General features: G+C 47.2%; 1 protein-coding gene across 1 annotated transcript; it reads left to right on the top strand.

Moving 5' to 3' along the window:
• Positions 1-323: 323 nt before the first annotated feature.
• Positions 324-14,067, top strand: HEATR9 (HEAT repeat containing 9). Its single transcript, XM_043583739.1, has 15 exons — positions 324-912; positions 2,053-2,102; positions 3,813-3,994; positions 4,254-4,380; positions 4,588-4,644; positions 4,837-4,893; positions 5,560-5,617; positions 5,963-6,126; positions 9,533-9,715; positions 10,340-10,432; positions 10,542-10,661; positions 11,994-12,067; positions 12,757-12,808; positions 13,250-13,336; positions 13,580-14,067. The coding sequence occupies exons 1-15, from the start codon at positions 825-827 to the stop codon at positions 13,958-13,960; spliced, it is 1,773 nt and encodes a 590-aa protein (XP_043439674.1). The 5' UTR covers positions 324-824; the 3' UTR covers positions 13,961-14,067.
• Positions 14,068-15,614: the final 1,547 nt, after the last annotated feature.

Below are 15,614 nucleotides of genomic sequence, written 5' to 3'. Positions count from 1 at the left end.
GAGAGGTGAATGAGCCACAAGCCACAGTCTTTACCTTTAGGCAGATTAAATGTATGATACACACCTAAAAGGAAGCAATTGTTCAAAAGGCTGTGGTCACACTGGGGTGGCGGTGGTGGAGGGGAAGGATACCACTGAAGGAGGTGAGGAGGGGGACCCAGGCAGACAAAAGAGACTTCAGAGATGAGATAACCTTTAAATGAAATTGGAAAGATTGGAGAAACAGTTTAGCAGGTAGGAAAGGAAAGGACTTGCAGGTAGAGCGAACAACATATGCAAAAGTAGGAGGTCTGGAAGGCAGCTCGTCATGACACAGACAAAAGCCCAATCTCTTGCTGCCAAGGAGGGAGGTGCGTATATAAAAGGGGCTTTCCCGTTCCTGCCATTTTCCTGGTGACTAATCCTAAGAACCACCCCTGCCCCTCACATGGGCTGATATGAGCTTGACAGTTCACCAAATGCTTTGACTCTCCTTCGCATTTATGCCTCACCTCAGCCCCTCTGACTCCCAGATGGACATGACTTTCCAGCTTTTCAGATGAGGAAACTGAAGCTCCTAGAGGTAAAGCGACTGGCTCAAGGCCACAGCCCTTAGATGCCAAGGGTTGGGGGCGGAGCTGGAGAATGGAACCGGAGTCTTCCATTTACCTAGGAGACCTGGTTGCTCAAAACATTCAGAAGCTTCTACCCACAGAAGCCCCGTCTCCTCACCAATCCCTCTTGTGCCACAGAGGACAGGTCTCCCCCAGCTGTTCCCCCACATTCTCAACAGCCCTGTACTGCCCTGTCTGGGCTCCCTCTGGCCCCACCAGGAGAAGAAGACGATGGCCTACGAAATATCAGCTGACATCCTTGACATCGCCACGTCGATGTTCAAGTACCCATGGCTGGAGTACCCAGAGAGGACCAAAGGTGAGGCTGGAATACAGACAGGAACAGAGTCAAGGTGGGGCCTGAAAAGAAAAGCTCTCTGGCTCCCTCTCCCAGACACAGGTCTGGTGAGTTCAACAAATCCACAGGAAGGGTCAGGGCAGGCCACTGGACACTTTGATGGCTCCCCACAGCCTTCAAAGTAAGTCACCAGGGCCCTCGAAGATGGGACATCTGTGTGTCCTCCCAGCTTCTGCTCACCTCTCTGCACCCTGCTCTCTGCCCAATTCCCCACCTCCCAGTCTTTGAAAGAATTTGTTCCCTGAACCTAACACTCTTCCCCCTTATCTATCTGGCTACCCCCTATGTGGATTAAAGACTGAGCCTGTGTATGATCGCCTCTGGAAAACCTTCCCTGATCCCCACAGCCAGAGTAGGGGGGCCTTCATCTGTACCACCTGTGCCTGTATCTTCACATTTTTCTCCCTTTGTTAGTTACTAGTAAACAGTTGTCTCACCAGCTAGACCAGTGGTTCTCAAAGTGTGTTCCCAGGACAAACAGCATCAGTATCTTGTTAGAAATGCAAATTCCCAGCCCCCACTCCAGATATACTGAATCTATACTCAGACTGAGTGCCAGAAATCGATTTTAACAAGCTCCCCAGATGATTCTATGGCACACTCAAGGTTGAGAACCACTGAATAAGACCGCTGTTTTTCACCATCAGCTGTACATTAGAATCCTCTGGGGAGGGGTACCTGGATGGCTCAGTCAGTTAAGCTCCAACTCTTGGTTTCGGCTCAGTTCATGATCTCACAGTTCATGAGTTTGAGCCCTACATCAGGCTCTGCACTGTTGGGATATTCTCTCTCTCTCTCTCTCTCTCTCTCTCTCTCTCTCTCTCTCTCCCTCCCTCCCTCCCTCCCTCTCTCTCTCCCCCTCTGCAACTTGTGCTCTCTCCCTCTCAAAATAAATAAATAAATATTAAAGGAAAAAACAATCCTCTGGGGAACTCTCTAAAATACCTAAGCCCTATCCCCAGAGAATCAAATTCAATTAGTCTAGCATAGGGCCGAAGCAGGTTAAAGTTCCCCCCAATAATTCTAATACACAGTGTTCACTAAATGCTGAATAAGTGAATGCCTAAAAGGGTGATTCCTAGCCCACCATTTGTACCACAGAACTCAGAAAAGCCATGGCTCCCGTTCGCCTGCCCTTGTCCCGCTACCAGGTAAGACCCCTAACTTTTGCCACCCTGGGAACTTTGTTGAAGTAGGAGCGTCAGCAGATCGTCCCTTTTCATTAAGGTCAGTTCACAGAACCCTTACACACTCACCCCTGGGGCTTCCACTAACTCTGTGTGACCTTAGACAAGTCACTTTCCCTCCCTGAGTCTCAGGAGCTTCCTCTGTCACAGGCTCCCTGTCCTGCTCCATTTGTAGAGTTGCTACAACATATTATCTGTAAGGCCTGGGCTATGCAGGCAGTGCTTAATAATGAGTCATCATTATTCATTAACACAGGGATCCTCATAGTTATAGTTGCCAAATAAAATACAGGATGCCCAACTAAATTTGCATTTCAGATAAACAATGAATACTTTTTTAGTATAAATATGTCCCAAATAGGGTATCCAATACCTGAAATCTAAATTTAACTGGACGTCCTGTTTTTCATTTGCTTGGTTTTCACTAAATCTGACAACCCTGCTCATTGTGAATCAATACTACACTTTCTGAAAAAATGGCAAAGATTTGACAATCTGCACTATGATCTTCTCAATCACCAAACTGAAAACCACTGGCTGAAGCCCCTCTTCTTTGTTGCTCAAAGAACTGACTCTGAGGAAGACTGGAGAAGAAACAGGAGTGAATCCAAGCCAAATCTGCAGAGAAAGCCCCTGACCTACACACAACCCTTCACTACAATCAGAGCTACAGTTTCACAACCATTTAAGAGATAGATCTTTTTAAGTTTATTTATTTTGTGAGAGAACATGTGCATGAGTGGGGGAAGGGCATAGAGAGGGAGAAAGAGAGAGAATCCCAAGCAGGCTCCATGCTGTCAGCGTGGAGTCCAACACGGGGCTCGATCTCATGAACCCTAAGATCGTGATCTGAGCCAAAACTAAGAATCGGGCACTTAACTAACTGAGCCACCCAGGCGCCCCTAAGAGATAGAGTATTTAAAGAAATTCTGCTTTTCCAATGACACTGTTAAATTCCATGAGAGCAGGGTAACACCTGCCTCCCCAGCACCTAGGACAATGCTTGGCACTTAGCAGGTGCTCAGTAAGTACCTGCTGCGTGCCTGAATGAAGGAGCAGTAGCCTGTCTTTTCCCCTCTTTACTCCACATCTGCCTCGCCCCTTGCCTTTCCCATCTCCTTCCCCTGATGGCCTTCTCAAAGTGCTCTGAGATCCTCAAATAACCAAACTGTGTACTAAGACTGGTTTACAGATCAACAATGGCTTCACAATCTTTATCCCATTTGTCCTTTGCAACAACGGGTACAGAGAGAACAAGGATTATTAGCTCCACTCTGCAGATGAGAAGACTGAGATCTTGGTGGGTGAAGTAACTTGCCCAAGTCACACAGGGTAGGGGTAGAAGTCCCGGACTCTAGCTCAGATGAGAGACTGAAGGGTGTCTCTCTTACCTAGTCCCTTTTTTTTTTTAATGTTTATATATTTTAAGAGAACGAGAAGGGGAGGGGCAGTGAGAGAGGGAGAGAATCCCAAGCAGACCCCTGACTGTCAGCACAGAGGCCTACATGCGGCTTGATCCCACGAACCATGAGATCATGACCTGAGCTGAAATCAAGAGTCGGGATGCTTAACTGACTGAGCCACCCAGGCATCCCACCTAGTCCCTTCTTATCCTGGTCCTTTTCCTGGCTGAGGAACACCCCCTGCCACTGTTGTGCCACTCACACCCCCCAGATGCCAAAGGAGGAGTTTCCCCCTAGCCCAGAGTGCTGGAGGCAGCACCCAAGCAAGCCACTTTCAGTGCCTTACTGCTACTTCAAGAAGCCTGAGGTCTACACACACTGGCACACCCTATATGATAAGCGACAAGAACGGGAGGCCAAGAAGATGCTGCGGAAAATGAGAGATCACCCTAGGTGTGTTTTGACCTTTCCTATTCTCCACACCCTCCACACTTTCTGGGAAAGAGAAGAAGGAGAAGGTAGGAGTGGGAGAGGGGGTGGGGCAAGCCCAGCTTATAGATCCCAGAGAGGACCCTGGGGTAGGAGGAGGCTCATCCGTCTTCCTCTGGTCCCATCTCTGAGCTGGGCTGAGGATCAAGGGCAGAGGAGAGTTTGTGAAGTAGGAGGGAGGGAACAAGGGGTCCAAGGCCAGCCTGTGCAATTTCTCACACAGGCAACTCAAAGAGGGCACCCCCATCCAAAAATTCCATCTCCCTATGAGCAAGCTGACTATACAATCTCAGATGGGATCCAAGCCCTCAGACCCTGCTGGGGACCCCCTGAAGTGGCAAAGATTAAAGGTCAGGGACCATGGTGGGAGGGAGAATGGGGAGACTCCCTTTGTGGGTGTCCTTACCTTGGGCTCACATTATCCTTCAGCCCTCAGTCCCTGCCTGCAAAATGGAGGGAGGAAAGGAAAAGGGACTGGATTGGATGAGCACCTGTTTGAAGTTCTACAACTATATTTATCCCTTTCTTCCTTTCCACTGGCTCCCTTGGATGGGCAGGAACTCACAAAAAGCCTGGAATCTCCCAGAGAGCCTGAGCAATTCTATGCAGCACAGGTAAGAGGTGGCAAGGGTGGTGGAGCATAGTCACAGGAGCTAGCTGAGCTGGGGAGGAGAAAGATGCTTGGGGGAAGAAGTGAGGGAGGGAGGAGGTATTCCAAGGCAAAACTCCAGCTGTATCCAAAGGACAGTAACTCATAGGGGTGCTGCCTGAGGGCTCTTCCCTTTCCTCCACCCCTGTTCCTGCAGGCTCTGGGGTGCCTGGGCGTCAGTGAGCAGTTTGTCATGGAGGCACTATGGCAGGTGGTGAGTCTGAGGCCACATGAAGCTCATGAGAGGAAGAACAGGGTCTGTGGTGTGTAGAGCACGGGTACATGGGCACAGACAAGGCTTGCCAGGGTGCAACGATGCTGGGTCAGATGCAGTGAGGAGAGCTGCCAGTGTGCAGCATGCACTATCTCATGCCCTTGGCTTCTCTGAAGGACAGCTTGATGGGGATGGAGGAATGTGAAGGTCCCCTTTGTCTAACAGAAAGACCCTCAACTGAAAAGCCAGGAAAGAACTTGGACTGAGTTCATTCTCTACCTTAACTGATTTAATCCCCCGTGTTTATATGCCAATTTATAATGGGGAACATGCTTTCTTGTCCATAATTCTCATTTAAATCTTACAAACTAGGAATAGGTGGTAGTATCTGCACTTTTCTAAAGATAAATGGAAGCTCTGAGAGGCCAGGTGACTTGCCCAAGTCCACATGGCTACTAGATACCGGATAGGGATTTGAACAAAAGTCTTACTCCCAAGTTGTGTTCCTTCCATTGCACCGCCCTGCCTGTACTCTATGTTTGAGCATAGACAGGTCACTCTCCAGACTTGGTCTCCTCATTTGTAAATGAAAAGTTGAGATGATTCTGAAAGCTCTGACATTCCATCAACTTATGGCATGTTTCCACCACCTGCCTCTTAAATCAGGCCCAAACCGGTTCAGAGAAAGTGAAGTCTGAGGCCTGTCGAAGCCTGGCCCTCCTGGGTGAGTATGTCCTCTCCCTGGGGCGGGTGGGGGGGGTGGGGAGAAGTAGGGAAAGGTGAGAAAGGAAGCAGAGGAGCTCCTTTCCCCTTTGAGTAAGGAAAGTCACTTCAGCCTAGCACTGTGGGCAGAGAGAGGAAAGTGGGGTGAAAAGAGAGAAGAGACTGGAGGGAGAGAGAGGGCCCCTGGAACTGCAGCCATGCATGAGTGTCCTGAGAAGATGGGTAACACCTCAGGACCTAGTACTTAGAACTTCTGTCTTGAGGGCACAGTCGAGTCAAATGAATCCTGGCAGAGAAGAACAGTCCCTGAGGCTCTGCCCTGACCTGAGGACCCTCCCTGTCCAAGGTTGCCTGAATAAGCACGTGATCCAGGTTCTCATCACACAGTTGAAGGGGCAAAATGAGGAGGAAAGGATGGATTCTCTGGCATGGCTACGAGTGGCTCTCAACTCCCAGGCTGCTATCCCCAAAGACAAGGTGACTGGGAGGAGAGTCAGTAACTGGGGCAAGGTAATTGATGGTGGTGGCTGGGGTTAGGTCAGGGAGAAGGTAACCCGGCTCCTAGCCTTGATGGGAGAAGACACTGTCTTTGTGGAGTTCCCTGTGGAATAGCTCCCCTGCACAGAAGCACTGGCATAGCCACTTCGTGGTCACACAAGCTCTGACAAGCCAGCTTTCAGAGCCGCAGTTTGTCCATTTCTAAACTCTTGACAGTAACTACACTCATCGTGGTGAGCACTGAGTAATGTACAGAATTGCTGAATCACTGTATTGTACACCTGAAACCAACATAAAAATTAATGGATTAGGGGCGCCTGGGTGGCTCAGTCAGTTGAGCATCTGACTCTTGATTTTGGCTCAGATCATGATCCCGGGGTCGTGGGATGGAGCCCTGTGTCCTGCTCTGTGCTGAGTGTGGAGCCTGCTTGGGATTCTCCCTCTCTCCCTCTGCCCCTCTCCCTAGCTTGCACTCTCACCCTCTTTCTAAAACTAAAAACCAATAATGGATTAAACCAATAAATAAAATGAAGATAGTAATTATAGCAATGTTGGGAAGACTAAATGCAATAATGTAGGTGAAGCATCTAGTTCAACGCCTGTGCTTTTTAAGTGGTAATCATTATCATCCTTAAAAACCTACTAAAGAAAAAAACCTCTCTCAAGAGGGGAAAGGGATCAAGAGTCTGCTGACACTAATCAAAAATTTTCCCCTTTTAGGATCCTCTTACTTTGATCCCATCACTGTTCCACGTGAAGTAGAATTCATCATCCATCCATTTACTCAACAAATATATATTAAACAGCTATCACATGCCAGGCACTGTCCTAGGCCCTTGAGATACATCAGTGAACTAAACAGGCTAAGATCCCCTGCTCTTGTAGAGCTTACCTTCTAGTCGAGGAGATATTTAATAACCAATAAACTTAATTATATAGTATGTTACAGGTAACCAGTGCAGTGGAAAAATTACATAGCAGGGTGAGGATGATCAGGAATGCCAAATGGGGACAGGAACAGGTCGTAGTTTTAAACCCAGAAGGGAGGGAAGGCCTCATTTAGAAGGGGTCATCTGAACAAAGACATAAAGAGGGTCAAGGCATTAGCCTTGCAGGTTATCTGAAAGAAGGCATTCCCGGCAGAAGGACCAATCAATGCAGAGACCCTGAGGCAGGAGCGTGCTTGGATGGTCAAGGGACAGCAAGGAGGCCAGTGTGGCTGAAGCGGAGTGGGAATAGAGAAAGCAGTAGGAAATGAAGATATGTCAAAGTAGTAAACAGGAGACTCAATTATACTAGATCTAGATCTACTAGATCCACTAGACTAGATCATACTAGGTCATTGCTTTCTGGACGACTTTAGTATTTGGGCTTTTCACTCTGAGTGAAGTAAGAAGCCATTACACATTTTAAGCAAAGCAGTGACATGATCTAGCTTACATTTCAAAAGGTTCACTATGACTGCTGTTCTGAGAAATATGGGGAGGTGGGGGTGGGGTGTCAGGTGTAAGCAGAAAGACCAATTAGGGGCTACTAAAGCAATCCTGGTGAGATATAATGGTGGCGTGGACCACGGTGGTTGCAGTGGGGCTAGTAAAATTCTGACAGGTAGAATGTGAACTATAAAAGACAGTGAGGAAACAAGGATGAAGCCAAGGTTTTGGCCTAGCAGCTGAAGGATGGAGTTGTTATCGACTAAGATGGAGAAAGCTGCAGGTGGAACAGGTTTGAAGGTAGTATCGGAAGTCCTGTTTTGGACAAGTTATGTTTGAGATGTCTATTGGACCTCCAAGGGAGACAGCAGGTAAACAGTTGTATGTACAATTTGGAGTTTAGAAGTCTGAACTAGAGAAAGGAATTTATAAGTTGTTGGCATACAGACAGCATTTAATGTCATTCAATTAGATGAGGTCAGTAGAACCAAGAATCAAGTCTAGGGGCATCCCAATATTAAGAGCTCAGGGAGAAGAGGAAGAACCAGGAAATAATGATAGGTGGCCAATAGGTAGGAAGACAACTCAAGAGTCTTGAGATTCTGAAAATCAAGTGAAAAACATATATCAAGGAAACAAATCAACTGTATCAAATAATATAAGGACTGAGAATCAATACACAGATTAACTATGCAGGAATCCTTGAATATCTTAACAAGAACAATTTTGGTGGGGGTGGGTATAGGTCTGACATAATGAGTTTAAGAGTGAACGGGAGGAAAGAAATTAGAGATGGCAAGAATGGACAATTTTCCAAGTGTTGTTGGAAAGGGCTGTAGTTGGTACTGGGGGTGGATTTTAGAAAAAAGAAAAATAACAGCATGTTTCTATTCTAAGGGATAATGATCCAGTAGTCAGAAAAATGATAATTTTGAAGGGAGAAGAAAGAGTTGTGCACAAATGTTCTTGATTTGGTGAGAAGAGATGAAATCTAACACATAAGTAGAGAGACTGACTTTAGATAGATGGTCAGAGTACCCAGTAGTAAGAGGAAGGGAAGAACATAAAGGTGCAGGTGTTGAAAGTTGGATAGAAATGGTGGTTAGGTGTCTTTGGAACTTCTTTTCTAGTTGCTTTTATTTGCTCAGTAAAGAAGCAAGGTCATCAGCTGAGAATAAGAACAGAGGAAGAAGTGTTAGAGGTTCCAAAAGGACAGGGTGTGAATCAGGAGAGGGAAAAAGACTTGCCCAAGGAAAAACAGTATGGTTACTAGGTAGGACTAAGGGTCTACGTGAGGTTTGTGTTCATACGTTTAAAGCAAGATCAGCCATCATGACTGTGGGCTTTTCTCCAGAAAGTACAGGCACAAAGTGGGAAGTTGACTACAATGAAGCAAGAAGAGGTAAAGGAGTTGAGTGAGGCAGAGAAGTGACTATAGTAAGGACCATGAAGTTTAAGCTGGGTAGAGAGTGAAGAAAATGAGCAATAAAAAGGTGCTCAGTGAATTGTTAATCCTTGTGCAGTCCAACAATTACTGGCATCAGGAAGTTAGCTGGAAAGATAAGCGGTGATGGTCAGAGAATGGGATCCATAAAATGGAGATCATGGAGAAGCCGTAGTAATGGGTAATGATAAAAACCTGAGAATTAGGGGCTGACACAGAATGAAGGACAAGGTTATTGGATAGCAGGAGTGGGATCAATGGCATGTATATTTTTTAAATATCAGAAATTAAGACAGCAGAAGTGTTAAAGAGAATGACATCCATCCATCCAGGATGGATGTCATAGAGAAATGAAGGGATATGACCTAGGAGCATGTGGATGACAGCAAAAATAAGGGGACATGGGTAAATTAATCTGATGACATGAGATTCATTTTAGGGAGGAAGAAGAATGCTCTGGAAGTAAGAGTGAACTGCCCTCTTAACAATGTCTGGATGAAGATATAGTTCCCCTGCCTATTTCACTTCTTGCCTCCCTCAGAGAACTCAAGTCGGGGATGAAGAGAAGTTGGTGCCTGTTCTGCAGATGCTGATAAAGAAGTCATCGAATGAAGCAGCTGTGGAGGCAGCCTTGTGCTTGGGTTTCCTGAGGCCCTGCAGCAAAATAGCCCAAGAGTTCTTGCTGCAATGCCTAAGCCAAGGGTCCAAAACCCAGCGGATGAAGGTGTGAGGGGCAGAAGGCTGGACTCCCTGGGGAGTGCTGGGGAACCAAAGGCCAGTGCTGACTTTGGTACAGTTTGGACCCCGTCATACTCAACCAAAGCTTCAGCAGGGAACACTGTGGGGTCCTCTGTGTGTCTGTGAATATGTATATACATGAGTATGGGGTCACATAGACATAAGCGTACATGCACATGTCTGTGTATGTTTGATTTGAAATAGTGTTCATTTTAAATGTGCACAGATGTGGGGCTCCTGGGTGGCTCAGTCGGTTAAGCGTCCGACTTCGGCTCAGGTCATGATCTCACGGTTCATGAGTTCGAGCCCCGTGTCGGGCTCTGTGCTGACAGCTTGGAGCCTGGAGCCTGATTCACATTCTGTGTCTCCCTCTCTCTCTGCCCCTTCCCTGCTCATGCTCTGTCTCTGTCTCAAAAATAAATAAAAACATTAAAAAAAAATGTGCACATATGTGCACACATGAACTCATGCTCTCACTCAAGAGGCCAAGAGGCAGGAGAATGGACCCCAACTGTTCCCTGTGAGTTTTAGGCTCAGCCCTCAAGCCTACCTGGCCATCCAGATGCCTCTTGGCCCTGTACACCCCATCCCACTTGCCTGCCCCCCACAGGCACTTAGGATGCTGGTCAAGATGATGCATGTACACTCAGCCACAGTCATCAGGGCCATCCTAGACCAGCTGTGCTCTTCTAGTGTCCTGGAGGTAAGGTCTAAGGCTACCTAGCACCCTTCCTTCTCCAGCAATAGGATGGGAATGATGAAGAGGGATGATGAAGAGTCTATCCTTCATACCTCCCCACCTCTGCCCTTAGCACCGCTTTGAAGCCACCCAGATGCTCAAGACCATTGGACTGGAAAAGATCCAGGCACAAGGGCTGGAGGGATTCACATTTGACCTGCTCTGGAGGAAGACTTACAATGAACCTTTCCTTGTGAGACCAAAGCTCCCAAGCCCAGGCAACCCAAACCCATCTCCTCTCCCTTCTCTGAAGACCTCCCTGACTTGGCTCCCATCACACTGCCCCAAAACGTATCACATTCACTCTAACGCATTCCCTGTTCCCCTAATGCAGCCCATGTTTTCAAGCCACCTTGCCTTTGCAAGGGAGGCAGTTCTCTCAGCACAATGACAAGTCAACTCTCCCTCCCTCTGCAAGGTGAAAACTGTCTCATGCTATTATTCACTCCCTCCCTCCTTCTGCCTGTTATAATACCATTGCTGCTGCAAGGCCAGTCCAAACACCTCCTATGGAAAGCTTTCCCAAATCACCTCCACCAGAATCAACCCTGCATTCCTCTGTGTTCCTTTGCTTTTATCTCTATTGTACCTTGTTACAGAACCAGCCACAGAACTTCCAAAGCCATTTTTCTTTTTTTTTTTTTTTTTTTTTTTTTTTTTTTTTTTAATTTTTTTTTCAACGTTTATTTATTTTTGGGACAGAGAGAGACAGAGCATGAACGGGGGAGGGGCAGAGAGAGAGGGAGACAGAATCGGAAGCAGGCTCCAGGCTCTGAGCCATCAGCCCAGAGCCTGACGCGGGGCTCGAACTCACAGACCGCAAGATCGTGACCTGGCTGAAGTCGGACGCTTAACCGACTGCGCCACCCAGGCGCCCCCAAAGCCATTTTTCTGAAATGTAAATCAGATTGTGTCTCACCTCTGCATAAAATTTTTCAGTAGCTCCCCAGTGCCCTCAGAATGGCTCACATTGCCCTTCACCACCCAAGGCCTGCTCACCTCTCTAGCTTCAGCTTTCCCCACTCCCACTCACGGCCACACACCAGCTATGCTTAAGATCACCCTGTCCTGGTTTATACCTGCTATCTCAGTGTAACTCCTCAGAGTGCCCCACTATGAAGAGTCTCGGTGTGGTCACCTAGCTACACTGAACTCCTTTTTGTTTCCTAACCTCTCTGTGCTCTCTTGCCTCTAAGCTTTTGTACATGCCCTCCTTTCTGCTCCAAAATCTCCCACCCCCACCCTTCTACTGGTTAACTCCCATCCACCTTTCAGGCTGCAGCTGAGGCATTGCTTCCTCCAGAACATCTTGCTGGTACCCAGACTGAGGAGGCCCTATTTTCACCCTATACTTAGCTCATTTGTAACACTTACCACAGTAGTGTACATGTCTACTCACCCGCACACTTCCCCTACCAGACCTCAAGGCAAGGACCATATATAGCACAAGGTAAAGGTTTGTGAGCACTTAAAGGCACACTCCTGCATTCCTTTTCTCTACTGTCCCACCTTAATCCTTCTTCAGGCTATGAGGCAGGCTGTGGCTGAAACTGTGGAAGAACTGAAGATGAAGCCTACGATGATGAACCTGGTGGAGGCGTGAGTGGCTCAGGCTGGCAGAAAGGGGCACAGGGTCAGAGAGAGCTGAGAATCTGATCCCAGTTCTCTTGCCTGTGCCCCTGGCCAAGTTACTTTGACCCCTGGGATTTTCATTGGCAAAAGGGTACTGCTAATACCTACCACTCAGGGCTGCTATAAAATATAAAACATAAAAGCTCGAATTAAGATGAGGACATGAAAGGGACCTGTAAAAGGTAGAGTTCTGGGGGCACCTGAGTGGCTCAGTCGGTTGAGCTTCCGACTTCAGCTCAGGTCATGATCTCATGGTCTGTGAGTTTGAGCCCTGCGTCGGGCTCTGTGCTGAAAGCTCAGAGCCTGGAGCCTGCTTCAGATTCTGTGTCTCCCTCTCTCTCTGACCCTCCCCCACTCATGCTCTGTCTCTGTCCCAAAAATAAATAAACATTAAAAAATAAAAATAAAAAAATAAAAAGGTAGAATTCTGGACAGATGCAAGTCCTAATTGTCATTTGGTACCTCTTGGCAAATTGTAGTATCTGCCTTTCCCTTCCCAGCCCCTTTCCTAACCCAAGAAACAAGAGGGAGAAATTGATGTAATCAGCATCACTCTCTGGTCTTGTGCTCGATTCACTCTGGGCTGTCAGAAGAAACAACCAGCCCTCCTCCTCCTACCCTCTAACTGGATAACACATTCACTTCCTTCCACACAGGCAACTAATGAACTCAAATGCCACTGCGCGCCAGGAAGCAGTCATCTCTTTGGTAAGGCCAGCCCTGCTTCTCTGACCAGATGTATTGATGGCAAGGGGAGTAGGCAATTGAGGGCAATTACTTCAGGGAAGAAAGGACTGTAAAGTTTGGGGAGGTTTGGTGGTTTATACTAGAATTCCAGCCCTACCACGAATTCAGCAATGACCTTTTCTTCAGGATTGAAGTAGGTGGGATAAGGGACAGGAGATGGGTATGAGAGGCATTGCTTAGGTATTGCAGAAATTGTCTTGACTCTTTCTGGTGAACAGTATGTACTGGAACCCAATGCGGTGGCCCCAAAAGGGAAGGAAAGGGATACACCTCAGCTGGGAAGCCACAGCTCCCCCTCTCTCCAGACCAGATGACAGGGTCATCATGGAGACTAGAATGGAAAAGAGCACAGACGGGGCATCTTCCTAGGCTGACTACTTAGGCACATTCTGCCTCTGCCAGGGCGTCCTGGGGATCCACAGCCCACAAGTGTTCCACTTGCTGTTGGACATGCTAGATGCGGAAAAGAGCCAGGCTGTGAAGAACAGTGTAAGGCATTCCTGCCCACCTCTTCCTCTTCTCTACCCTTCCTCCAAGCCTCTCCCATCCATCCTTACCACTTGCTCTTTGTCAGGAGGGAGGAAAGGGAATAAGCTCTCACACACTATACCTTGACTTCATTCCGTGGGACCCCAGTGGCCTGTGGCCAGAGCACCCCCTCACTGGGACACCCCCTCCCCTCCCAGCCTTAGCCTGAAGTAAACCAGCCATAGGACCTTTGTTTCAATGCAGCTACAAGAAACATTAACTCTCCTGGCCTCCAATGATCCTTGGATCCAAAACAAGCTCAAGAAAAAGGTTATCTTTGTATATGAAGCACCTAAGACCAATGAGGAGGCAGAGCCTACAAGGTTCCGGAAAGACCCTGAGAACCCAGAAGAGTTAAATATCCAAGACTTTCAACTAGCACAGCTGAACCCCTTGTTTATTGCAAAGTCCAGAGCCACATCAGACCAACAGAAAAAGCTGAGTGCCCAGAGAGAGTCTGCCTTCTATCTCACTTCTACCTTCCCAACATGTTTCTCTAAACCAAAACACAAGGCACAGGCCACAGGGCCCTGGGTGCCAGGGATCAGGAAGCAGCTCCAGATCCTTGCTAAAACCTCTAAATAGGTCAGTTCTTTGGGCCTAGCCCCCATTCTCTTCCTGATGTTACTTCTCAGGTTCCCCTGGGAAAACAACCTATACTTATCTTCCATGAATAAATGAGTGTCACTCTACCTACCACTGCTGTTCCTTTTGTCAGAGGCTGCACTGAAACTCCTGTCTCCACACTCTTGGTTAAGTGTTATTTATTTTTCATTTGTTTCAACCGTTTATTTATTTTTGAGACAGAGCATCAGCCAGGGAGGGGCAGAGAGAGGAGAGACAGAATCCAAAGCAGGCTCCAGGCTCTGAGCTGTCAGCACAGAGCCCGACCCGGAGCTCGAACCCATGAACCGTGAGATCATGATCTGAGCCAAATGATCTCAGACGCTCAACCGACTGAGCCACCCAGGCGCCCTGAGTATTAATTCACTCAGTCACATGTCCTTCTCAAAAAGGGAAAGAGAAGACAGAGACAGAGCTGTTCCAATGGCCAGTCTGCCTCCCTAAATCAAGCCCTTGTCTATACCCAGAATTTGACGAGCTTCTGCCTAGAATGGGCTGCAAACAGGAAAAATAGAAAATCCTGCAAAGCTGGACTCTTGGGCCATTTCCTCTTACTAAATTGCCCCCTAAACATTTCCCAGTGGTTAGGAGATAATGAGGCTGTAATCAAGACCAGCCATCTTCTCTGTCTCTTCTCCTACACTTGCTTTCTGCCTTCCTCAGAGCCATTCCCTGTGACAGACTCTCTCTACTCTTGAAAACTGCTTCAGTTTCTCCCTTATTTGTACTAAAGGCTTCAGTTTCCCTTTACCAACAGGACCTGCCACACCAATCCCAACAACCTACAAAAGGAAAAGCCCAGGAGTGAGTGGGTGGCTCAGTTGGTTAAGCATCCGACTTGATTTCAGTTCACGTCATGATCCCGGGATCTGTCAGCGCAGAACCTGCTTGGGATTCTTTCTCCCTCTCCCTCAAAATAAATAAATTAACGTAAAAAAAAAAAAAAACACACAAAACAAAAAAAGGAAAAGTTCAGACTTTGGAGTCAGACAAATCTGAAATTGAATCCTAGGGTCCAGGGTCCATCACTTACTTGATCTTTGACTTTGGACAAGTTAATCTATTTCTTCGCCTATAATAAAATGAGAATAATCCATACTACTTGAGAGAGCTCCTATGAGGAGCAAAACAATAATATAAAGCCCAATAGAGTGCTTAGCATCACACAGTAAGCACTCAAATTGAGTGTTTCTCTCTTCTCCTCTCTTCAGTGTTATCATGTGTGCCTGTGACCAGTGGAGGTTAAAAATGTCCTGCCACCCCTATATCCTCCCAAATCTTATTGAAGTGACCTAATGTGAGGTCAAGTTCTTCCCATCAACCAGAGAAAGGTCGAAGTAAAACAGATGCTCCTTTCCATTCCCCACACTCCAGGTTCTAGAGTGGTCTGGTTATTCTGAATAAAACATGGTATGTTTCATTCAGATGTTATCTCCCTACCTACCCCAGTACTTTCAGATGCACGTTTTGCCTTACAGAGTTGTAAGTAAAAACACACAGACCAAAGATGGCAAAAATGGATCTTCCTTTCTCTTACCCACTCTGCACCTTTGGCCCAATGAGTAACCTAACACAAATTTCCGTGCACCTTAACAGCCTGTGGGTACAAACAAGC

This window comes from Prionailurus bengalensis, chromosome E1 (assembly GCF_016509475.1).
Source record: "Prionailurus bengalensis isolate Pbe53 chromosome E1, Fcat_Pben_1.1_paternal_pri, whole genome shotgun sequence".
NCBI lineage: Eukaryota > Metazoa > Chordata > Mammalia > Carnivora > Felidae > Prionailurus > Prionailurus bengalensis.
Note: the sequence above shows the minus strand (reverse complement) of the source record. Positions and strands in the feature narration are given on the sequence as shown.

Excerpts from the sequence above, each read along its gene's own strand:
- HEATR9 (XM_043583739.1), top strand. The coding sequence starts at position 825 with ATGGCCTACGAAATATCAGCTGACATCCTTGACATCGCCACGTCGATG. Across the intron at positions 2,103-3,812 it reads TGCCCTTGTCCCGCTACCAG|ATGCCAAAGGAGGAGTTTCC; the intron begins GTAAGACCCCTA and ends CACACCCCCCAG. Across the intron at positions 12,068-12,756 it reads ATGATGAACCTGGTGGAGGC|GCAACTAATGAACTCAAATG; the intron begins GTGAGTGGCTCA and ends CCTTCCACACAG.